The 24,674-nt window shown below is 41.4% G+C and overlaps 1 protein-coding gene across 1 annotated transcript in view; it reads right to left on the bottom strand.

Moving 5' to 3' along the window:
* FANCM (FA complementation group M) overlaps positions 1-23,622 on the bottom strand; it is a 54,556-nt gene extending 30,934 nt beyond the window's left edge. Inside the window, exons 1-11 of the mRNA XM_058666385.1 lie at positions 22,862-23,622; positions 22,430-22,602; positions 17,151-17,228; positions 15,128-15,286; positions 9,842-9,973; positions 7,719-7,851; positions 7,309-7,434; positions 6,628-6,714; positions 3,845-4,029; positions 2,111-2,317; positions 1,329-1,542 (exon numbers count right to left, since the gene is read on the bottom strand). Of these exons, the coding sequence (XP_058522368.1) occupies positions 1,329-1,542; positions 2,111-2,317; positions 3,845-4,029; positions 6,628-6,714; positions 7,309-7,434; positions 7,719-7,851; positions 9,842-9,973; positions 15,128-15,286; positions 17,151-17,228; positions 22,430-22,602; positions 22,862-23,447 (2,080 nt within the window). The 5' untranslated portion in view covers positions 23,448-23,622. The remainder of the gene's footprint in view (positions 1-1,328; positions 1,543-2,110; positions 2,318-3,844; positions 4,030-6,627; positions 6,715-7,308; positions 7,435-7,718; positions 7,852-9,841; positions 9,974-15,127; positions 15,287-17,150; positions 17,229-22,429; positions 22,603-22,861) is intronic.
* Between the last annotated feature and the right edge of the window lie 1,052 nt (positions 23,623-24,674).

Here is a 24,674-nt window from a genome sequence, read left to right as displayed (position 1 = left end):
GGCCAGAGCTGAGCTGATCCGAAGCCAGGAGCTAGGATCCTCTTCCAGGTTTCTGACGTGGAGATCCTGGAGCTTGCAAGGTGAGGATTTAGCCATTGAGCCATCACACTGGGCCCACCCCCTCTTACAGCATTTCCAGAGACACCTGGAAGTGTCTGTAAATCCTTTTTTGCTTTTCATGCCAGAAACAATTATCTAAAGAAATGGACATGAATAAAACATAAAGCAAATGGACAAATTACTGTTACTGTCAAGAACACATACTGATAGTGATAAAACTGCTTGAATAGATAATCAAGTATTTCTTCTTGCCTTTGAAATAGTAGATTGTATGGTGCATACTGCAATCTGGTTTAATGCTTGTTCAATAACAAAAACCATTTCTTCTCTATTCTTTGTGAAGAGAGTTCTATGGGTCGGTAGGAAGGATATCATCAGTTTTCCAACACTGATGTGTTGGGGGTGTCTTGTTTGTGTTAGACTTACTTTTATTTGAAAGGCAGAGTTACAGAGAGAAGCAGAAATAGAGATCTTCTATCCACTGCTTTACTCACCAAATGGGTGAAATAGCCAGAGATGGCCCAGTACAAAGCCAGGAGCCAGGAGCTTCTTTTGGCTCTCCCACGTGGATGTCGAGTTCCAAGGTTTTGGGTCATGTTCCACTGCTTTCCCAGGCCATACCCAGGGAGCTGGATTAGTAGTGGAGTAACCTTCTGCAAGTACCCTTGCCACAGGCGAAAGCTTAGCCTAAGGTGCCAAGCCCCTTTTGCCACAGACAAAAACTTAGCTAAGGTGCCAAGCCCCTATCACTGGATTTTAATCACAGTTTTGCCCTGCCAATATGTTCCCAGTTTGCCACAAAAATTATTTTTTTACCCTTTACCAAAAGAGAATCCATAGCATTCTAGAATGTACATGAGTTTTTTAATGAGATTACATTAAAATAGACTTTTAGGGGCTGGCACGAATGCTTGACTCACTTATCCTCTGCCTGCAAGCACTGGTTACCCGTACGGGGGCCCGTTCCTATCCCAGCTGCTTCACTTCCCATCCAGCTCCCTTCTTATGTCCTGGGAGAGCAGTAGAGGACAGTCAAAAGTCTTGGGATCCTGCAGCTGCTTGGGAGACCCAGAAGAAGCTCCTGCTTCCTGGCTTTCGGTTGGCTTAGATTCGGCCTTTGCAACCAATTGGGGAGTGAACGAGAAAACTGAAGATTTTTCTGTCTCTTCTCTGTAAATCTGCCTTTGCAATTAAAAACAAACAAAAAGACCCACAAACCAAATATAGGGGGAAAAATGCTTGTATCAAATGCAAAATATTTTACGTACCATCCGTATTGGAAAAGACAGATGACTTTCGTTGCATGGTCCGAGAAGGTCTCTCTGATTCATAGTCATCATGTGTGATGAACATTTTGTGTAGCTCTGGGTTGATTCCATCAGGAACCATTCGTGGACTTCTTTGGTAAAAGTGTAGAACCTGTCTATTACCTGAAATAGCTTTATAAATACTTCTTTTGTTGGACTGACTCTGATTATAAGTCTGCAAAAACAAAGCAATTATTATATTATTTTAGACTACTGGAGACATAAAATTTACTCAAGATCTATTTAAATACCCATGGGAGGGCATCTGTTGTCTTGAACTTTAAAACAAATTAATAAGATGTTGGAGCAATCCCTGATGACAATTATTTCAGAATCTATTATAATAAGAGTCTAGTTTAGTGACCATGATATATCTTGGGGAGTGTGAAGGTCAAGCCTCAGCTCTGCTTCCAATTCCAGCTTTCTGCTAACGTGCAGGGGCCGAAGCCTCAAATTGCTGGGTACCTGCCACTCACTTGAGAAACTCAGATGAGTTCCCAGTTGCTGGCTTTGTCTTGGCCCATTTTGGCTGTTGGAAATTGGGGAATGAACCACAGATCTCTTTCCCTTTTCCAAATACACATGAAAAATAAAATATAAAGAATGTGATAGATGAAGTGGGTGAATAAACCACTATTATCTATACAGTATTTGAATTTTAATTGCTATAATACTGACGTTTGTCTTTGTACTGTATTTCTCAAATTTTAAGTGTTAAATTGTATTTTGAGAAGTCTACTTACACGCTCTTCTCGGCCTTCAGCGAGGATGACCACAATCCTGCCCTGACGTTTGCGGCCCGTTCTGCCCATTCGTTGCACAAGACGAATTGGGCTCTTCTGGGCATCAAAACATATTATCAGATCAACTTCTCCTATATCCAAACCTTCTTCACCAACACAGGTAGAAACCAGTGTGTTGTAACCACCATCACGAAACTGTTTCACTACCTAAAATAGAAACAATATACCTACAATGTCATGATACACTTAAATAGCAGAGTAATGAACTTGTGAAATTGTTGAAGGACTATACTATTGTAATAATTTCGGGAAATCAGTGATGGTGGGGAAAAGGGGAGGGTAAAAGGAGAAATCACTGAGCCTATGGAACTGCATCATAAAAAATAAAAATAAAGTAATTACATACAAGTGTAAAAGAATTGTGAATCAAAGCATATTTTCCCACCCACACTAAAATGGTGAATTCACATTAAAAATCAGCATGAAGATACCACAGAATAGAAAAGAAGTTGCAAAATGGTAACATCAACCGAAAATAGAGCATGACAAAATGGAAAGGGAAGACTTAATTTCAGATTTTTATATTAGCATCATTGAAAAGGCACACAGACAGCAAATAGCTTGCAGTATTTTACTCTTATTTATTGCAGCTAAGAATTAATCACAGAGTTATGCATAATCAAAAACAAGAATGCTTTGATACACCCAGAATTCATTATCTTACCTTTCATAATGCCATCTCAAATTTTTCTCTGAGCCGATAATCTTAAAATTGCCAGACCATATGGGTTCTGTGGGTGCTTCAAGTAATAAAAATAGCTGACCTTCAAGGTCATTTTTCATTCATCTGTAAACATGACCCATAGTAGAGGTCACCCGCTGTTCGCCACAGTGCATTTAAGCACTGGTAATCTGACTTGACCAAGGGTCAAAGTCTCACTACCTGACTCTGAAAGTCTCTCCCCACTGCACTCAGCCAGCGGCAGCAGACTGCTCTGCACATAGCACATCTGCTATAAAAGGTATTTAGACTGCACTTCTTCGTCTACTAATGTCAAGAATCAAGAAAGGGCCTGTCAGAATAAATGAGACAGGAAAGATACACACCTTATTGTTGGTGACTACTCCAGGGAAGGTGTTTATAGCTAGCTGGCAAAAACCTGTACAGAGTTTATAAATATTAGTAGTCTAAAATTCTCCTCAAAACAGCATAGCACACAGAAAACTTATATCTTCTATTCAGAACAGGGGGTTTCCTTAAATATTACCATAGTTACCTTTGATTATACTTGGAAAATATTTTACAGAAACAAAATTAAGATCAGCTAACTATTCTTTTAGAATAAATTAAAGTGACAAATAGCATTAGTAGCTCTACAGTAAGATCTCATTTAATGTTTATAAAAACCTTTTGGAATATGTCCATAGGCAAGGAAAACTTGGGGACAGGAAGCACAGAAAGTTGTAGGAGGTAGGGTCAGTATTCCAACCTGGGTAACACAACTCCTCTTCTGCTAAAGTCTTCTACCAAACTTAAAAAAAAAAAAATCTTTGAAAAACAGGTAAAACATTTTGATGCTCTTTTAAAATACGTCTATCTTTATCTGCATAGTTGCTGCAAGTAATCAAAGTTTTTAAAGTAGCCAGCGAGGTAAGAAAAAAAAGAACATAAATACAAAACTAGTCAAAGTCTTCCTTTTTAAAATTTTCATTACCTCCCAAAAAAAACATTACCTCAAGTTGTTCCTTTTGGGTGAAACCCTTGGTGCTTTTCCCTGAGGCATGACCAACAAACGTCATTACTCTAATAACTGGATGATGCTGTGACAGCATTTCTGCAATTTCTTGAACGCTGTCTCGAAATGAAGAGAAGATCATGACTCTGGTCTCCTCACATTTCTTTTCAGACGTGTTTTGAGCTACACAACAAAAAATGCTTGAATTACAACTTTCAAAAAGCATTCAGACGAGAAGGTAGTTCACAAGACAAGCCTGACTTTAGGCAGCAATGAACAACTGTTTTTTCAATGATAATCTAAGACGTTCAAAATGCAATTTTTAATACATTTATAATTAATGATTGTAGCTCCCTGTTTCTCATTAACTGTATAAAATAAAATCCTAAATAAATTATGTTTACTTACATAATTTGGGATCAGTTCCTTCGTTAAGGCGTGAAGGCCTGTTCTAAGACAGAAGCACAGACCTGGGAGCCTGGCTGACCTTCATGAATGTGCCCTTTGCTTCTTTCCTTTCTGCTCACTGAAAGCACTATCTTAATAGATGTGGATTCTGTCCCCAAACCAAGTGTATTTTCAAATTGTCTGAAGATGACCGCAGCGCCCCCTGCCTGGGAGGCAGCAGCATTCACTAAGGAGATATTTGCAGGTGAGCCACTCACCCTAAGCTTTAGTTTCCTCTGATGCAAACTTGACTGAAAGATTGCATGAAACAGTAAATACAAAGTAAACTGCTTTGCACACAATAAGTGGTTGATAATTTCAAATGTGTGGGGTTTTGGTGCTTGTTATTTGGTTACTTTTGATTTTAACCTTGATTGGGGCGTTGAAAATTTTTTTCCTTATGATTTACATTATATTTATATTGTTATAGTGTGCCAGAAATTAAGCATTTTTAGATATTGTGGTGTTTGCAAAGATTGATTTGAGATATACAAAATTAATTCAGAATACCTAAGTGAAAGGTAGAACTTGAAGCAGCTGGTGCAAGTAAAATTATTTGGGAAGAACTTCTTGAATCAACACAGTTTAATAAGCCTTTGCGCTTAACTCATGAATTGCTGCTGCTTTTACTGTTCTGCCAACCTACAACCCTCTGCAGCCTGCTCTTCCACCCTCACCCCACCGAAGTTTCTCTTTCAAAGTCAGCAATAACTTCCTTAGAGCCACATCCTATAGGCACAGTTCACCTTATCACACTGCAACACTTACTGGATTTCATTCTCAAACATCTTGTTGGCTTTTCTTCTCTAAACTCAAAATGTGGGTATCATTCTGGACCCCATTTTTGGCTACTTCTAAATTGTCTTGCTAATGATCATGTCCAACACCAAAACTTTAAATACCAACTTTATGCTAAGGATTCCAAACTTTATTTTTATGCATATAGGTAAAAAAAAAAAAAAATCCTGGGCCATTGTTTTGTAACCCAGACTCATCCAATATATACTTGATGTTTCTGCTCAAAAGCAGAACACGCTTGCTCTTTTTATTGTATAATTTTTTTAAAAAGGATAAGATAAGTACATATATTTATTCAATACAACATGATATTTTGGTATATGTACATACTGAAGAATGGCTAAGCTGAGCTAATTAACACATGCCTACTTTCAACTTATGCTATTCTTAGATCTTGTCTTTGGTCATATGATCACCTGCAAACATAAAAACAACCACACATTTGTTCACAACCACATGGTCTTCCCCTTAACTAACCCAATGTCCAATCCTTTAACAAACATTGTTGACTCCATCTGCACCACATATCTAGAATTAAACTTCTCAACTATCAACTCGGGATAAATTGCCACCATGTCATCATCTTAGATCATTATAATAGCTTTCTAATTGATTAATGTCTACTCTCCATAAATTACCAAAGTGATCCTTTTAAAATGCAAGATGATGCTCCTCCACTGTTATAACTGCCTCAGTAACAGTTTCATGCTGCATACACATTCATAAAACCAAAGCCCTACAATACCCTATGTGATCTGTCCTCTGCTACCACTTACCTCATTCACATTACTCCAGCCACATTGGTCTATTCATAATCCTGAAGCACCCTGCTAAACTAGGGTGAATTAGTTGGGCCTTTGACGTTAGTATTCTGTATGCCTAGAATGATCCTGCCTCCAGAAAGTCAGAAAATGTTCACCCTCATTTCCATCATATCAGTTCAAACTGCACTCCTTACCTATTCTACTTTTCCCTTCCATTAAATGACATAGTGTCTTACTGTCTGCCTTTCCTATTTCCCCAAACCACTTTTTTTGTAAGATTTATTTTTATTGGAAAGGCAGATACACAGGAGACAGACAGGAAAGTCTTCCATCCACTTGTTCATTCCCCTAGTGGCCACAATGCCCAGACCTGAGCATATCTGAAGCCAAGAGCCTGGAGCTTCTTCCAGGTCTCTCACGTGGGTGCAGGGTCCCAAGGCTGTGGGCCATCCTCTATTGCTCTTCCAGGCCACAAGAAGGGAGCTGGATGTGGAGCAGCTGGGATACAAACTGGCGCCCATATGGGATCCTGGTGCGTGTAAGGCTAGGACTTTAGCCACTAGCCCCCTGCGCCAGGCTGTATCCTATTCTTAATATTTCCATATTTCCTCTTCCCTTCACATTTTAAAAACTTGTCAGTTTCTATCATTCACCATCTAAGACTAATTAAAAGCTCATCTTCAACCATCAGAAGTGCTAGCACCAACTAATGAGCTGAGGTTTTAACTCGTTCAACAATTATCTACTCTTAATGTTACTAAATGTGACCTACCATTCCATGATGTGAAGTGTTTGACCACAACTTCTTCTAATTTCTTTAATTTTGGATGGCCATAGAAAAAACTTTCATCCATAGCTCCTGCAAAAAAAAAAAATTCTGTAATTTTCATATTTGATTATATTAATAATTTCTGAAGGTTTCTATTTATTTGAAAGGCAGAGCTACAGAGAGGAGAAGAGACAGAGAAAGGTCTTCCATTGCTGGTTCACTCCTTACATGGCTGCTAGGGTCACAGCTGAGCTGATCAGAAGCCAAGAGCCAGGAGCTTGCTCAGGGTCTGCCAGGTGGCTGCAGAGGCCCATGGACTTGAGCCATTCCCTGGCACCTTCCCAGGCCTTAAGCAGGGATTGGACCCAAAGTGGAGTAGCTGGAGCTGATGCCAGCACCATAGGTGGAGGCTCAGCATATTATGCCACAGTACTGTGCTGAAAATGTCCTCGTGAGAAAGAATGTGAACAGAAAGCAGTAACAAAGCAAAAGGGAAATAACGCATATTTAAATGGGAGATCAGTGTTGTTTGAGTGTTCTGAGAATTTCCACTGCTAGTAAAAACTATTACCATGTATTAGAAAGTTTATAAACTTGCAATCTTTAAAGCTGAATGTATATTAATCTTAACTTTGTACAATAAAATTTCTTGATAAACACATAATTTTAAATGAAAAATCACACCTTTTAGTACAGCAGAATCACCACCTGCTGAAGTACCACGTGTGTGTGCAAACTTGTTCTCCAGATGACTGTAGAGTTTCATGAAGTCCTCATTTCGACTAAGTTCATTTTTTGCTCGGGTCATTCCTTTAGAAATTAAGAAAGTGTCCCAAATAAATAACAGCAAACTAGCAAAACTGGGTACCAGTTAAAAATCACTTAAATTGTAGCAATAAAGGCAGACTCCAAAGTTGAACATAAAAAGCAGCAACTTTTTCCAGCTGCACATCCAAATATGTTTTAATAGTTTTCTTCCAGTTAATCAAAAGCAAAACATGGCCATTTGATACATACCTTTTTAAGTAATTGAATTTTTAACCCGTCTTTAACCAAAATGTCTAATTTAACTTAAATAATCTTACAGAGCTTACCTTTACTTCCATCCATAATTCCACAAAAGAAGAAATATAATGATCTCATTCCCATTTGCTGCAGTAATTCATAACCATGATATAAACTTATACAAAGGGCAAATTCTCCCTCAATTATGCCTTGTTGGATTCCCTAGAGAAATAAGCACATGTCAATTTCAACCAGAGAAAGTTTACAAAATTTTGCTAGCAGAAAGGTACCCATGTATTTTCCATATAAAACCTATCCCTGTATTTTTTTTCTTTATTCAATAGGAAATTTATATTTTAAAGAAAACAAGAAAAAGAGAGGACATCATATACATTTTCCTTTATGATAAGTTACTATTAGAAAACAGAAAACATTTTTTTCTTTATGTTATTAGCAGAAAACAGATATATTTATTCTTTCAAAACTATTTAATAACTACCTACGTGTGTCAAGCACAGAGCTAGATATTTGAGATGTAATAGAGATGAAAAGTAAGTCACATATAGATCTAACTTCATGTTACCAGCAAAAAGACAAAGGGTTAATGACTGTATGACATCAGCATTTAACACCAAGAATGCATGCAATAATGGAATCTTTCACTGGACAACAGACAATGTTCTTAGAATGTTCTTAGAACATTGTCTGTACAAATTTATTGAATCTTCACACCTAGGAACTAGGCACTATTTTTATGCCCATTTTTCCCATGAGGAACTTCACTAAGTGCTTAGTAAGAGAGCCAATATTTAAACACAGATAATTTGGTCCAGAGATCATTTTAATCATCTCCATCATGGGATAATAAATATTACATTTCTTTTATGGACACATATGGTACGAGTATAGAGTGTGTGTGTGAGTGTATGTGTGTGTGTGGTGTGTATGTTTGTGTGTATGATAAGACAGTTCTAAAAAAAGTATTAAAGACATTTTAATTAATTTCCTTTAGTCCAGATGAAAACTATTGTTTTCTCCTTAATATTTTAAAATAGATTTTAAGGGCAGAGTTACAGAGAAGAAGAGACAAAGAGAGAAAATAACCTTCCACCCACACGTTCACTCCCCAAATGGCCGCAACGGCCAGGCCTGGCCTACATGGAAGGTAGGAGCTTCATCTGGGTTTCCCATGTGGGAACAGGGGCTGAAGGCCTTAGGCCATTCTCTGCTGCTTTCCCAAGTCATTAACAGGAAGCTGTATGGGAAATGGAGCAGACAGGACTTGAACCAGCATTCGCAAGGGTTGCTGGCACTACTGGCAGAAGTTTTACTTACTATGTCACAGCAACAACCCTTCTACTGAATATTTTTAGCGGAATTTAGCAGCAGGGAATAATCACTTCAAACGTTTCTAGGAAAAATAATAAAAGTCCTAACAGAGCAATGTAATTACTCAAATGAATAAAATTACTTCTCTGTGAAATATAAGTCCTCACCAGCAGATCAAATTTAATAGGTTTAATTTTATATTTTAAAATTTCAGTTTAGCTTCTAGCATAAATACGTTTTACTAAGTTTTCAATATTACACTGCAATTTCATGGAAATGCATCAATAAGTCATTCCCCAGATAATATAAGAAAAAAATGCATTTCTTAGAATAACATTGAAGTGCCTCCCAAGTGGTCACAACTTAAGGTAACTTTTGCATCTGGCTTGCTAGCTGCTTCTCATCAGCCTCTTTCCCCTGTTCTTTTGCACATCTGTTACCTCCCAGGGCCTTTAATGCTTACAAGCATCTCTTTTGACTTTGGACCAAGAGAAATGGCTATTTTCCTAAATATCTAGTTCCCCCTGCTATGAAGATTAGAAAGAAGCATCTTGTTCTGATGTTTCCTCTGAGAACTTGAATGAGAAGTAAGACCACGTGTTCTAGGATTAATGTTAGAATATGCCTTCCCAGGGTCCCAGTGTGTTACAAAATAAAATGAATCTAAAGACTAACACATTATTAAATATTAAAAGATAAATTCCTTTAAATCATTAAACCGTATTCTTACTAGTTTTAATGCTTTCACACATTATATAAAATCTTACCCAAATTCTTCATAAGCCAATAAATATTTTTCCTCCCTCTCCCCTAATTTTGTATTTTTATCCTGCCTCTGAGTAAGAATTTCATCTATTAGCAAAGTTTACTTATAAATACCTACCACTATATTTGGAGCTGGGTTTTTCCTAAACTGATCTCTTGCCAGAATTATCTGATATTTTGTTAGATTGGGAATATCCCTTCTCATCAAAACATTCTTCTGAATCAAAGAACTGGCAAATGCTTCTAAAATCTGCAAATTTAAAAGAAATTAAGTTTAAGTATGCTTTAAAGTTATTTTCAAACAATACCTTTCTTGTATATTAAAATAAGTTACATATTTAATAGTTCATCATGAAATGAATAAGTATTTTTAAAAAGTAAAAATTTAAAAACATGATACCATTCCCAGATAATCTTTATAGTCAGCCTAAATATTTCTTTGTAACTGTAACTGTTTAAATATACTTTTCTTTTTAACTGATTCACAGTAATTGTACATATTTACAAGATGTCATGGACAGTTCCTTGCTTCTATACAATGTCTACTAATATGATCACAGTAACAGGCACAACTGTCATTTCATATATTCATCATTTTTTAGATATCCAACCATAATTTAAGAATAAATTTCTTTATCTGTTTATTATCTCTTACCTTTCCCAATCATAAGTATCACATAGGGAACGCTTCTAATTTACACACTGGTACACAAGCCCTTACTAAGTATTTATCGACTATTGAATACATTGAAATATCTTAAGTATATTTAATTTAATCCACTGATTCTTTCTTACAACAAAATATTTAGCATCTAGAATGTATTAATTATTGTTGTAAACAGTGGCACTATCACAGCTAAGCAAATGAAGTTATAGCTGTCATATAGTTTAGATCTCAGTGCAGGGAAGCAAAAAATAAAGAAGTGAATGAAGAAGACAGAAAATTTCCATGGCAATAAATGTATTTAAGAATCTAAAATATGGGGCTGGCAGTGTGGAACAGCAAGCTAAGCCATCACTTGGCATCCCAGCATCCTGTATCAGAGCCCTGTTCATTCCGGCTGCTCTCCTTCTGACCCAGCTTCCTGCTGATGTACCTGGGAAGGTAGCAGAAGATGGCCAAAGTACTTGGGTCCCTGTCACCACTGTGAGAGATCTGGGTGGACCTCTTCGCTGCTAGCTTTGCTTTGGCACAGGTCTGGCTGTTGCACACATCTTGGAAGTAAGCCAAGAATGAAAGATCTCTGTCTTTGCCTGTCACTGTGTCCTCCGAATAAATAAATTTACAAATATCAAAACAAAATACTAAAACAATGGTTACAGTGTTTTTTATTATGCTTTAAATTTTCACCTCTTTATTTATTTGAGAGAGGGGGAGAAAGACAAGAGGAGAGGGAGAGAGTATTCTGTCTTTCGGTTCACTCCCCAGTATCTCTAAACAGCCAAGCCTGGGCCAGGCCAGGCCAGGACAAAACCAGCAGCAGGAACCCCATCCAGGCAGGGATTCAACTACTTAGTTATCCCCAGCTGCCTCCCCGGGAGCAGAAATACAGCTGAGATTCACGTCCAGGCGCTGGGACACAGGCTATAGGCACGCCAATCGGCATCTCAATCACTACGCCAAACATGTGCCGCACTGAGAGAGAACGACTAAGTACAATGAAGTGGACAAAGACTGGCCTTTAGTGGAAATAATGTCAGAGTTGACATGGAAATCACGACTGCATTCACCATAGGAAGATATGTGAGAACAACAATGCACAAATAATGACTCTTTAGAGAAATCAGACTGGTAGAGGAAAAAGAATCACAGATGAGCAAAAACACATTGTGACGCCAGAAAGTTAGGAACAACAACAACAAAGCATGTGTCCATGAACAGCAGCAGCTATCTCAAAGCAGCTCCAAACAGGCAAAGCTGGAACAATCTGCATAACAAATTAATGACAATATATCAGATAGCAACTCCTAGGAAAACGTAATTACTCAGTAGTCCGTACTTGGGGAAAGAGTTGAATTAAAAACATATGATGGGGCCCGGCAGCGTGGCCTATCGGCTAAAGTCCTCCCCTTGAACGCCCCGGGATCCCATATGGGCGCCGGTTCTAATCCCGGCAGCTCCACTTCCCATCCAGCTCCCTGCTTGTGGCCTGGGAAAGCAGTTGAGGACGGCCCAATGCATTGGGACCCTGCACCCGTGTGGGAGACCTGGAAGAGGTTCCTGGTTCCCGACATCAGATCGGCGCGCACCGGCCCTCTGCGGCTCACTTGGGGAGTGAATCATCGGACGGGAAGATCTTCCTCTCTGTCTCTCCTCCTCTCTGTATATCTGACTTTGTAATAAAATAAATAAATCTTTAAAAAAAAAACCACATGATGAAGAAACAAACATTCACACAAAAAAATTCAACTAACAAATACAAAAGAAATCAGAGAAAAAAAAAATAAACAAGCAAACCACAGTAGAAAATAACTGTTACAGCCAATAATTATGACTGCTTGTTTGAAATCTGGGGACAAAACATGGTAAGAGAATTTCAGCATGATCTTACAGTACTTCCCCAATGGAAACATATATTTGCAAATTTTGAAAAACTAAAATTATCACAAAATAGAATAGTAAAAATAGAAAAGGTTCTGCAAGACACTATATGAAGAGCTTCTTCTCCTTAGTTCAGAAGCCTCAGATTGCTGGTTGCCATATGTCTGAGTCCTGGATTCTAACCACCAGCTCTTCCTTTTACCTCAAAATGGCTAATGTGGGCCCAGCGCGGCTGCCTAGCGGCTAAAGTCCTTGTTGAACAGGCTGGGATCCCGGTTCTAATCCCAGCAGCCCCTCTTCCCATTCAGCTCCCTCCTTTTGGCCTGGGAAAGCAGTCAAACATGACCCAAAGCCTTGGGACCCTGCACCTGTGTGGGAGACCAGGAAGAGTTCCTGGCTCCTGGCTCCTGGCTTAGGTTCAGTACAACACCGGCCTTTGCGGTCCCTTGAGGAGTGTATCATCAGACGGAAGATATTTCTCTCTGTCTCTCCTCTCTCTATATAACTGACTTTGCAATAAAAATAAATAACATCTTAAAAAAAATGGCTAATGTGAGGTTGGTACGGCTACCTTAGGGCTCATCAGATTCTATTGGTTAGTCAGTCATGGCATCATTCTGGAGTTGAGGAGAGGAAAATTGTATGCCATCTCTGGGGAGAGAAATTGGCAAAGAATTGCAGTCTTTCTTTAATCCTTGGCAACAATGACGTGAGGACACATGGTTCTCCTACCCTGACATTCATTGTGAGCTATAGGAAAACAAGTGTGATCTGAAATTTCTCCTCTTTGGGCAGTTTCTCAATAGCTCTCATCCACAACATTTGGGCCAGGTAATTTTTCTTGTGGGATGAGTGTTGACTCGTACAACACAGGCTAGCTGCCAACGGCAACTCCAAACTCCACTCCTTCCTTGTCTCCCCTCCCCAAGCCTCCCCCAACCCCTATCACGGTTATAACAACTATGGAGCAAGATATTGCCAGATGTCAAAATACTTGCATTTGAGAACCACGCCTGTATAAATAATCAGGGAAAAAGAAATACTCAAAATACATTTCATTGCCGGAGGCCCGCTACAACTGAGTTGGGAGTTCAAGAAGGGTGTGTGGAGTTAGGTGAAAAAGAGACACAGACGCAGTCACTTGGGGCCGTCAGTTAACAGCTCAAGAAGCAGAGGTTTTTTATTCAGACATATCACAAGCATCTGTAGAAGCATGTAACTGTTCTATTTTTACTTTATGACTAAGCAGGCATGCACAGATATTTGATTGTTTAATTTTTTTCTTCATGGTTAAGCAGGTGCTCTTAAAGATAATTCTGTAAGATACTATAATCTTTTTTCTTCAAAGCAAGCTATCATTCACTCTTTAGTAGAAGCCACTGGGCGACAGCCAGGACTCCAACGCCACGGCACAGCCAGTTACCTACTAATCAGTAATACTTCCCTACTACATTTCTATTTTTAACACTTATCTATCACTTAAGAAGAAAAATATATCCTAAGGGAAAAAAACGAGATAAAGATCCAAGACAAAGGGCCCGGCACCATGGCCAAGCAGCTAAAGTCCTTGCATTCCACGCGCCAGGATCTAATCCCGGCAGCTCCACTTCCCATCCAGCTCCCTGCTTGGGGCCTGAGAGGGCAGTCAAGGACGGCCCAATGCAATGGGACCCTGCAGCCCTGTGGGAGACCTGGAGGAGATTCCTGGCTCCTGGCTCCTGGCTCCGGATTGGCACAGCACCAGTCGTTGCGCTTACTTGGGGAGGGAATCATCAGACGGAAGATCTTCCTCTCTGTCTCTCCTCCTCTCTGCATATCTGATTTTGCAATAAAAATAAATAAATCTTTAAAAAAAAAGGTCCAAGACAAAAGTCTTAAACATTAAATCCCTCTACAATTATAGCCTTCACAAGCCCATAAACAAATAATAATTAAAAGCATTTTTATATAATAATAATAAAAAAAGCATCCTTTAATTCCTCTAGCCATAAAATTATAAAAGCGGCAGAAACAGACTTTTTCTATGCTCCAAATAAACTGCAAAGACAGGCTAGCCTTTAAAGGTCACAGTAACTGTATTTATTGCCATGTTAGTTTGAGCTTGTGCTCCCAACACTTTCACTGAGTTTTAGGATAATATGACTGGGCGAGGTCCTGGGGCAACGGGTAGGCACACAATAAGGTGTCCAGAAACAGCATGGGCTTAACTGTACATCTGTGTGCATTAATTCTCATAAATTGTTAAGGGCCCACTCACCAAGACGTAGTCAGTCACATTAATTCCAAAGCTCACAACAGCTGCAGAAACTCTCTCACAGGGGAAACAACACTGCCTGCATAGATTACAGAATTCTTAGCGGGGTGGATGAATATTCATGCAAAGGGGGTGAACTGCATTAGGGTGGTTGGAGAGTCATCTGCCAGGCCCTGCCACACAGCTGGAAGCTCCTCGCGGCCTTGCCAACAGGGGAGCTGTTCTCTCTACCTCCATGTTGTCCACACCCACTGCATGGACCTCGGCATTACATTATAAAGAAATTCTTCGCTTAAAATGGGCATGTGTCATGAGTGTGTTCACTTTGTGAAAATTCATTTAAGTATACACTTACTGTTTGCACCCTGCTGTGTGTACACTAAATTGAACAACGTTTTCTTGGCTCGTCTTTTGTATTTCCCCTTTGAATAACAACACTTCCTTATAAAAACAAGTCCTTTTTAATATGCAACTTCAAATAAACTTTCAACAAGTCAATTATATAAAATAAGTTCACTATATATTCTGACAGCCAAATTCCAATAGCTGAAATGACAACATTATCAGGTCATTTACCAAAACCTTACATTGTGATAAAAACAGGTTACCTGAATATATGTCTTTTGGATGGCTGCAAGTTCTTCTCCCAGGGGAACAACCACCTTTTCAACTCGTCTTTCATGAGAGTATGGCAAAATATCTGGAGAATCTTCAGAACGAATCTCAATCTGCCCAATCAGCAGGTTGGTAATAACCTGTTGCACAGCCTATGCAAAAAAAATTATGATCATAAATTATACTACGTGTTAAGTATTTTGAGTTAAACTAACAAAACAGTAAAATGTTGAAAGAAGCAATGGGAACTCATAAAATTAATGATCAAAACGCTTGAAAATCACGAGACACTATAGTCAAACAGCAGGTACAAAAAGTGTTTGAAATATTTTCTCCCCCTTAACACAGCTGAAGTGTCCAAGAAATAAGACATGAAAATGTCCAACAGATTCACGAAATGAATAGTGGCATTCTCCCAACAAAATATCTATAGAGACTCAGGCAAAATAGAAGTTTTAAACTGGAAAACTAAATCCCCGAAACATTACATAATACAATTCAATTCACAGCCATATCTAGAACCCAGATTTTCTGATTCCGTGGCCAATATTTTTCTTACTGATTGTTTTATTTAATTTTTTTTAACTACTAAAAGACACAAACGTATCTAGGATACCTTCTGAGCAACTATAAAATATTCATTGATAAATTAGCACAATTGTATTTGGCTTAAATGCAGGTACATGATGTGAATATATTTCATGGTCTATTATTTCACTCACATAAAATTTACAAAGGGAGTTGTTCTAGAGTTATGGAACTGTAGCAAAACTGTTTGCTGGTAATTCAAAAAAATACACGGAAAGGAGACTTAAACATTTATTTCAGTGAAAAAAAGGGTTGATGGGTTAGCATTATGGTGGAGCAGTTTAAGGCACCACGTGCAAAGTCAGTATCCCATGTGAGTATAAGTATGAGTCCCAGCTGCTCCACTTCTGATCCGGATCCCTGATAACTCACCCAGGAAGGCAAAGGCCCCTGGCAGCCCTGGGGGAGCCCTGGCTGCCCTTCCCAGCACTGGCCATTGCAGCTACCTCGGAGGGAAGATCTCTCTGTGTCTCTGTCTCACTCTCTGTTCACTCTACCTGACAAATACCTTTCTTTTCAAAAATTAAGTCCTTTCAACCAACAACTTTGGATGAATTTTATTCAGACTTACAATTTGAAAACTACTAATTTAAAGAAATGCATGGGGCCTGGCGGGCGTGGCCTAGTGGCTAAAGTCCTCGCCTTGAAAGCCCCGGGATCCCATATGGGCGCCGGTTCTAATCCCGGCAGCCCCACTTCCAATCCAGCTCCCTGCTTGTGGCCTGGGAAAGCAGTCGAGGACGGCCCAAAGCCTTGGGACCCTGCACCCGTGTGGGAGACCCGGAGGAGATTCCTGGTTCCCAGCATCAGATCGGCACAGCACCGGACTGTTGTGGCTCACATGGGGAGTGAAACATCGGATGGAAGATCTTCCTCTCTGTCTCTCCTCCTCTCTGTATATCCGGCTTTCCAATAATAACAAATTAAAAAAAAAAAAAAAAAAAAAGAAATGTATGCAAGCACTTGAGAAAAAAAGATGTAATACAGGAAATGTTGAGTCCTCACATCAGACTAGATAAACATAAGATTGGAAAACTGATCTAGTCTCATAAACACCAATTTTCTTAAAAGTTAATAAATGTGGGCCCGGCGCTGTGGCCTAGCGGCTAAAGTCCTCGCCTTGAATGCTCCGGGATCACATATGGGCACTTGTTTCTAATTCCAGCAGCCTTGCTTCCCATCCAGCTCCCTGCTTGTGGCCTGGGACAGCAGTGGAGGACAGCCCAAAGCCTTGGGACCTTGCACCCGCGTGGGAAACCCAGAGGAGGTTCCTGGCCCCTGGCTTCAGGTTGGCTCAGCTCTGGCCAGTGCAGCCACTTAGGGAGTGAACCAGCAGATGGAAGATCTTTCTCTCTGTCTTTCATAATTCCAATATATAAATACATGCTTTTTTTCTAAGGTTAATAAATGTAAAGACATTCTGCTTACCTTTATATCACCACCTGGTGTGGCACTAAGAGCCAAGATTCTGAAGTGATTCGTATACTTGACTAGTTCCCTTACAACCTTAAAAAAAAAAAAAAGTCATTTAGTTCCATTTGTTAATGGCAAAAGTTCTGGTGTTTCTCTTAAATCAGGCATTAACTATGATTCATTATCAGTATTTCTTACCTGGGAAATCGTTAAGTCTAGAGCGGAGGCACCAGTAGCCATGTTATGTAAGGAACAACAATTTAGGTTTACCAGCTACTGCTATCAAAAACATATGAGGTTCTCTAATCTACAAAACGCTACATAAATAAAGAGACCAAGCACAATACTCCAAGGCTACCTCAATAACAAATGAAAGAATACAGCATCTATTGTCCCTTGTTAGGCTCACGGGACAGCCTGATAGCCATTTCCATAGGCATAGTGGCCACATTAAATAAACACAGCAGGGGCCCAGCGGCACTGCCTAGCGGCTAAAGTCCTCTCCTTGAACGCCCCGGGATCCCATATGGGTGCTGGTTCTAATTCCAGCAGCTCCACTTCCTATCCTATCCAGCTCCCTGCTTGTGGCCTGGGAAAGCAGTCGAGGACGGCCTAATGCATTGGGACCCTGCACCTGCGTGGGAGACCCGGAAGAGGTTCCAGGTTCCCGGCTTTGGATAGGCGCAGCACCGGCCGTTGCAGCTCACTTGGACGGAAGATCTTCATCTCTGTGTCTCCTCTCTGTATATCTGACTTTGTAATAAAATAAATAAGTCTTTAAAAAAAAAAGATAACCACAGCAAAATATAAAAATGAAAAGACATGAGACAGTTGACTAGTACCCTATAGCCATTTAAGGTGTACAGAATACGATTGCCTATAAACTAAAATTGAAACGTCAATGAAGTAGTCACAGGATGTGGCTAAGAACTTGCATTTTCTAACACATTGGTCACTCAATACTATGTTAATTAACTCCATAATGTTGTAGATTGTTGTTGATGTTATGTAGCGGCATTTCATTGGATGGGATGATATTCTACTAGCGCTACTTTCAGACCAGGTCTGAAAGTCTCCCCAAGAAACTGCTGAATTTATCCGGACAATAAGAGGCTGGACTCTATGCATGGTGCATGCTTGCAATGAAGGAATCATGACTGGATTTGAACTGTAACTAACAATGTGGAGGAATCCACCATGTGGGGAGGGTATGGGGAGGGGTTGGGGGAAGCCCAGAGCCTATGAAACTGTGTCATAAAATAAAATGAAATTAAAATAAAATAAAAAAGATAACCCACAGCAAATAATAGAAAAAAAATTAAAAGATCTAAAATGAAAAAAGGAGATGTAAAGGAAAATTAGATTACACGCATATTCATAATTCTTAATCTTACGCATAGAAGAATGAGGTTGAGCTCAGATAATTCCTTTCTAACTTATTTGAAAGGCAGTTACAGGGAGAGACAGAGAAGGAGAGATCTGTCTGTTGGTTCACTCCGCAAATGGCCAGGACGGGTAGCGCTGGTCCGATCCAAGCTAGGAGCTTCCTGCATCTCCCATGTGTACAAAGGGGCTCGACACTTGAGACATCTTAAGCTGCCTTCCCAGGATCATTAGCAGGGAGTTCACTGGAGCAGCTAGGACTCGAATCAGTGACCACATGAGATACTGGCACCGGAAGCAGCAGCTTGACATGCTAAACCACAATGCTAGGTCCTGAGATGAGTTTTCAAAATCTAACATTTCCGGCCGGCATGGTAGCGTAGCTGCTAAAGTCCTTGCCCTGCAGGTGCCAGAATTCCACATAAGCACTGGTTCTAATCCCGGCAGCCCCACTTTACATCTAGCTCCCTGCTTGTGGCCTGGGAAAGCAGTCAGGGACGGCCCAAAGCCTTGGGACCCTGCACCAGTGTGGGAGACCTGGAAGAAGTTCCTGACTCCTGGCTTTAGATCCACTCAGGTCTGGTCATTGTGGCCTCCTAGGGAGTGAATCATCAAATGAAAGATCTTTATCTCTGCTTCCCTCCGTATATCTGACTTTCCAATAAAACTAAAATAAATCCTTTAAAAAATTTTAACTGTCAAGTCCTAAAACATCTCCTCAGTAATACCAAAACACCTTTCTGCTCTTTGTAGTTTGAACCCAATGCCCACTTTTAGTGCAATTAATCCTATGTCCCTTCAGTTGAGGTCTCAATACCAAGGAAGAGAAACTCCCTTTGCAAACTGAGCTGCAGCAGCAGTTCTCAGTATCCCGTAAGTTCCCACATCAGATACAGGAACTAAACAAGAAAAACAAAATTATCCAAAAATCACTAACTTCAAACCAAATCATAGAGTCAATGAGACACAGACAGAATTTTAATTAATAACCCAAAGATTTATTTATGAAGTTTTTATGAATGTGATCTAAGGACTGCTGCTGTGGTGTGGTGAGTTAATCCACGCGGACACTGTCTGATTGTTAGCCATCATACTATGACCCAGCTTCCTCTTAACGCCCTCAGGAGGGAGAAGTGATGGCTCAAGTCAGTGGGTCCCTACCATCCACGTGGGAGACCAAGGTGGAACTCCTGGATCCCTGCCTGTTCTGGCCAGGCCTGGTCATTGCAGACAATTGGGGAGTGTCTAATAAATGTGTGGCTCACTGTTTCTGCCTTCCAATTAGTTTTATTTAAGTTTTATTTATTTTTATTGCAAAGTCAGATATACAGACAGGAAGATCTTCCATCTGATGATTCACTCCCCAAGTAACCACAACGGCTGGTGCTATGCTGATCCTAAGTCAGGAGCCAGGAGCTCCTCCGGGTCTCCCACACAGGTGCAGGATCCCAAGGCTTTGGGCTGTCCTCCACTGCTGTCCCAGGCCACAAGCAGGGAGCTGGATGGGAAGTGGGGCTGCCAGGATTAGAACCAGTGCCCATATGGGGCCCAGCGTGGCATTCAAGACAGCTGCGCAGGGCCCTCAAATATTTTTTGAAAATTCATTTTGTGTAAAATTCAAAGTTTTCTTTCAGATTGTGAGGCAATGTTGGCAGTTCTGAATTAAATCATTTTATTACATGCTCTATATACCAATACATACCAAAAGTGTCATACAAGAAAAGTGAGCCCAACACAGTACTTCTTTTCAGTAGTAATCCTCAAGCATCCTATACAAGTGGGATTGGTGTTGACGCACCTGGATCCTAGGATACTACCTGCGTGCAGCTGGTGTGCCTGCTGGAATCTGTTTCTGGAATATTCAAGGAGCATAAACTCCCAAGGCTGTGTAGTTATCAATGAAGTCAGTAAATTTTTAATCATTCTAAATAACTTTAAAAAATAATCTAACGTCCAGAAATTAAAAAAAAAATAATGTAAACAAAACTACATAAGGAATTCCGAGTAAAATGTTTAAGATATCCCTTTATTTCAAGTGGAAATCTTAACAAATACATGTTAGCTTGTAAGATATGAACAAATAAATCAGTTCGTTTCCTACATTTCCTATATAATTAAGAGGATCAAGTATAAGAAACCTGACAGCATTAGCATTGTGGTATACAGAGAAAACTGCCACCTGCTTGAATCCTGGCTGTTCCACTTCTTTTAAGATCTTTTTTTAAAAAACATTTATTCGTTTTTATTGCAAAGTCAGATATATATAGAGAGGAGGAAAGGCAGAGAGGAAGATCATCTGTCCATCACTGATTGGCTCCTTAAGTGACCGCAACGGCCAGTGCTACACTGATTGCAAGCCAGGAATCAGGAGTTCTTCCAGGTCTCCTACACAGGTGCAGGGTCCCAAGGTATTGGGCCATCCTTGACTGCTTTCCCAGGCCACAAGCGGGGCTACTAGGATTAGAACTGGTGTGGATATGGGATCCCGGCATGTACAAGGCAAGGACTTTACCACTAGTGTATCGTGCCAGGCCCAGATGCTCCACTTCTGATCCAGCTCCTTGCTTAAGGCCTGGGAAAGCAGTCGAGGACAACCCAAAGTCTTGGGACTCTGTACCTGCATGGGAGACCCAAGGGAAGCTCCTGGCTCCTGGCTCCTGGCTTCGGCTCAGCCAAGCTCTGGCCATTGTAACCATCTGGGGAGTGAACTAGTGGATGCAATACCTCTCTCTTCCTCCTGTAACTCTGCTTTTAAAATAAAAATAAAGACTCTAGGGCCCGGCGACGTGGCCTAGCAACTAGAGTCCTCGTCTTGAGCACGCTGGGATCTCATATGGGCACTGGTTGTAACCCCACCGCCCTGTTTCCCATCCAGCTCCCTGCGTGTGGCCTGGGAAAGCAGTCAAGGATGGCCCAAAGCCTTGGGACCCAGCACCCGACTGGGAGGCCCAGAAGAAGCTCCTGGCTCCTAGCTTCGAATTGGTTCAGCTCCGGCCATTGTGTTCACTTGGGGAGTGAATGATCGGATGGAAGATCTTCCGCTCTGTCTTTCCTCCCCTGTATATCTGACTTTGCAATAAAAATAAATAACATAAAATCTTTAAAAATATAAACACTCTATAAAGTAAATAAAAACCCAAATATCTTTTCATGCTTCCTAATTATGTTGTTTCTGAATTCTCATATTTTCACAACTTTCCAAGCCACAATTCTTCCTGCCTTTTTCCTATGCCTCATGGGATACCCTGTTTTTATCCTTCTTCCTGTTCCTATCTTTTAAACCCGAAGTGTCACTGCAGCTAAAATGTTTGATGAGTCTTGAGCACCTATATCCCCTTTGACTCATAAAGTACATTCAAGCCGTTAAGTATAAGATGCAAATGCATTCATGACGTGACCCATAAGTAGCACCGACCAAACCACTCTTCAGAGAAAGAGGATTCAAGTTCTTCCAGTGTAAAGAGCTGAATGATCTCTGTAGCCACATCCTACCACTGGATATTCCTGTAGTGCGCAAACGGAAGGTGGTGTGTTTGACATGGTGCATGTGCATCAATCACTCCATCCCTCTAGCACTGACAGTTTGCCCAGCTGTTGAAGAAAGGCACCGTGTACACATCACCAGTTTTTTATTATCTTCCAAAACTACATCTAAATCCTCCATCAATGCCCCATCGTGACATATCATCAGGTACTCGTGACATATCTAATTATCTTGCCATGACAAAAACAAAACAAAAAACCAAAAACAAACAAAAACAAAGAAACATGGGTGAGGGAAAGTATTACCACCTGTTTCAAGATGACAGATATAAGGTTTTTCGTACCATCACTATCTCCCATTACGGGTAAGCACTCAAAGTACTTCACAATCTGAGCATGGCTTCACCAGCACTGGACAAAAGCCTTACCTGGCAATAAGCATAGTTTCCAAGAGCTTTGTGAGCCTCGTCGATGACTAGACACTTCACCTCAGCAGCAGGACAGGTTCCTCTAGAAAGGTCGTTCACCATGACTTGAGGTGTAAGAAAAAGGACTCTCTTCTTGCACCACACTTCCTTCCTGGTGCACACTGCCGTAGACCCTGTAAACAGATGTGATATTCTACACTGTGTACTTCCTGGGGAAAGATCAAGGTTAGTGACCAGTTCAAGGGCTCAACAAAGTAACCTTATTAATGAGTGTCCAACTTAGCAGGAGAGAATTCTCTAAGGCAGGGGAGCTTTCGGACCCTGGGGTTTTGGAAGGAGAGTCAGGAACCACTGCTCTAGCTCTATGTCCACTGCCTGTTCTCCCTGGGTGCCCAGACCTTCACTTTCAATGCGCCCGCGCTCAGTAAACACCTGTCATCTCGGCCATGTGTGACTGCGGGATGCCCATCACTCGATAGCAAGCCTCGATCTGCTGTGTCACTAGGGGCTTCGTGGGAGCCATGAAGACAACCTTCCCGGAGGGGAACCAGCGGTAGAAATTGTACATAACCACAGCGGCGATAAAGGTCTTCCCCAGTCCCGTGGGCAGACACACCAGCGTGTTGCACAATAGGGCGGTCTGGGAAATGCGCAGCTGATAGTCCCGCACCGGGCAATTGGTAGGGTAAATCCATAAAGCGCCAGCCGAAGAGCAAAACCCGCCATTCTCCAGACGCAGCTGCTGCTCGGCCTCGCACGCCGCAACCAGCAGCACATCGTCGTCGGAATCGGGCTGAGCTGCTGCGGCGCTGGGAGGCCGCTCGGTCGCGGCGCTGGCTTCCGGGGTCCCGGCTATGGCTCCCGGGGTCCCGGCGCTGGCTTCCGGGGTCCCGGCTCTGGCTCCCGGGGTCGCGGCGCTGGTTCCCGGGGTCCCGGCTCTGGCTCCCGGGGTCGAGGCGGCGGCTCGGGTAACGCTGCAGCCCCACGCCTGGAGGAGAGTCCTCTGGCGTCCGCTCATCAGGTCGACCGCCACCCGAGGCTCCTCTCACACAACGGCAACCGCTGCAGCTCAACCGCCGCGCCGGCGATCTCCATGGGGCTCCTCCGCACCAAACCCTGGAAGGAGAGAGAGGACGCAGGAGATTCTTTAGGTTCAAAATGCCGCCACAGTCGGAGCTGGGGAGATGATTGGCAGGCCTGCCAAAATCCTTACGGATTTCCGTAGGGGCACGCGCACCTCCAAGGAGTTACAGTAAATGTAGTCCCCCTCGCAGTTTTTTTTTTTAAGTGACTCTAAACTTGAGTTCCGATTTCTGGGCGGCATAGCTAACATGGTATCGCTTCAAATGATACATAAGGTTGACTTTCTGAGGACAGCAAAGTGTTCCTTATTTTGTAAACTTGGCGTCCCTGAACTTCTGATACGCTGTGTGTGTTTTTAAATTGGAAGATGAAGCAAAAGCCAGTGACAACAGAATTAAATACTTGTGTCATTGCTCTGAGTAGGCTGAGAGAATAAAATAACTAGGCATAAGATGGAAGTGAGTGTGATCTGGTCCCGTTGTTCAACTATCCCATCTCCATTCCCGACGAACTTCCAACGTCGGGCCTTAAGTCTGTCCTACTGGATAGTTTCTTCCCTCGAGCTTGGGCGCCTTGCTGGCCTCTCCACCCCAACCTTGACGGCCTTGAGTTGTTAGAGTGTGGGTAAAATGTTATTATTGGGCAGTGTGTGGTTACTTTGTATGGAGAAAACTGCTACTTTGCTAGGCCAGGAGGCACCTAAACTTTGGGAGGATTCCGCTTTAGCGATAAATGATAAATCTGTTCTTTGCTGTCCTGCAACTTTGTGAACCCAAGTGCAGGGGGCAAGGGCACAATTCTTCTCCAGTCCTAGGAATAGGAAGAAGATAAGGGTGTGAGAATGGGATGAACCATACAGATAGCGGGTATGAGAACAGAACGGGCTCCCTGTGCCTGAAGGCCATAAAATAATGAACATGTCTAAGGTTGTTACTTCTGATGTATTTCCCAGTCAAAAAGGGCCTATATAAGCTTCTGTCTTGGGCTCGTTCTGGGTCCGACTGCACCGCTTGGCTGGCCTGTGTGCCCCAAGTGCGGTCTGGCCCTAGCATACTGGCGCAATAAACTCTGTTTGCTGTTTGCATTACCAGTGAGACTCTGTCGTTCTCCGGGGGGTTGACTAGCTCGCACCCTGATGTCCAGCGGCTTTAGCCCAGACTCT

This window comes from Ochotona princeps, chromosome 6, assembly GCF_030435755.1.
Source record: "Ochotona princeps isolate mOchPri1 chromosome 6, mOchPri1.hap1, whole genome shotgun sequence".
Classification (NCBI taxonomy): Eukaryota; Metazoa; Chordata; class Mammalia; order Lagomorpha; family Ochotonidae; genus Ochotona; species Ochotona princeps.
This window is presented reverse-complemented; position numbering and strand designations above follow the sequence as displayed.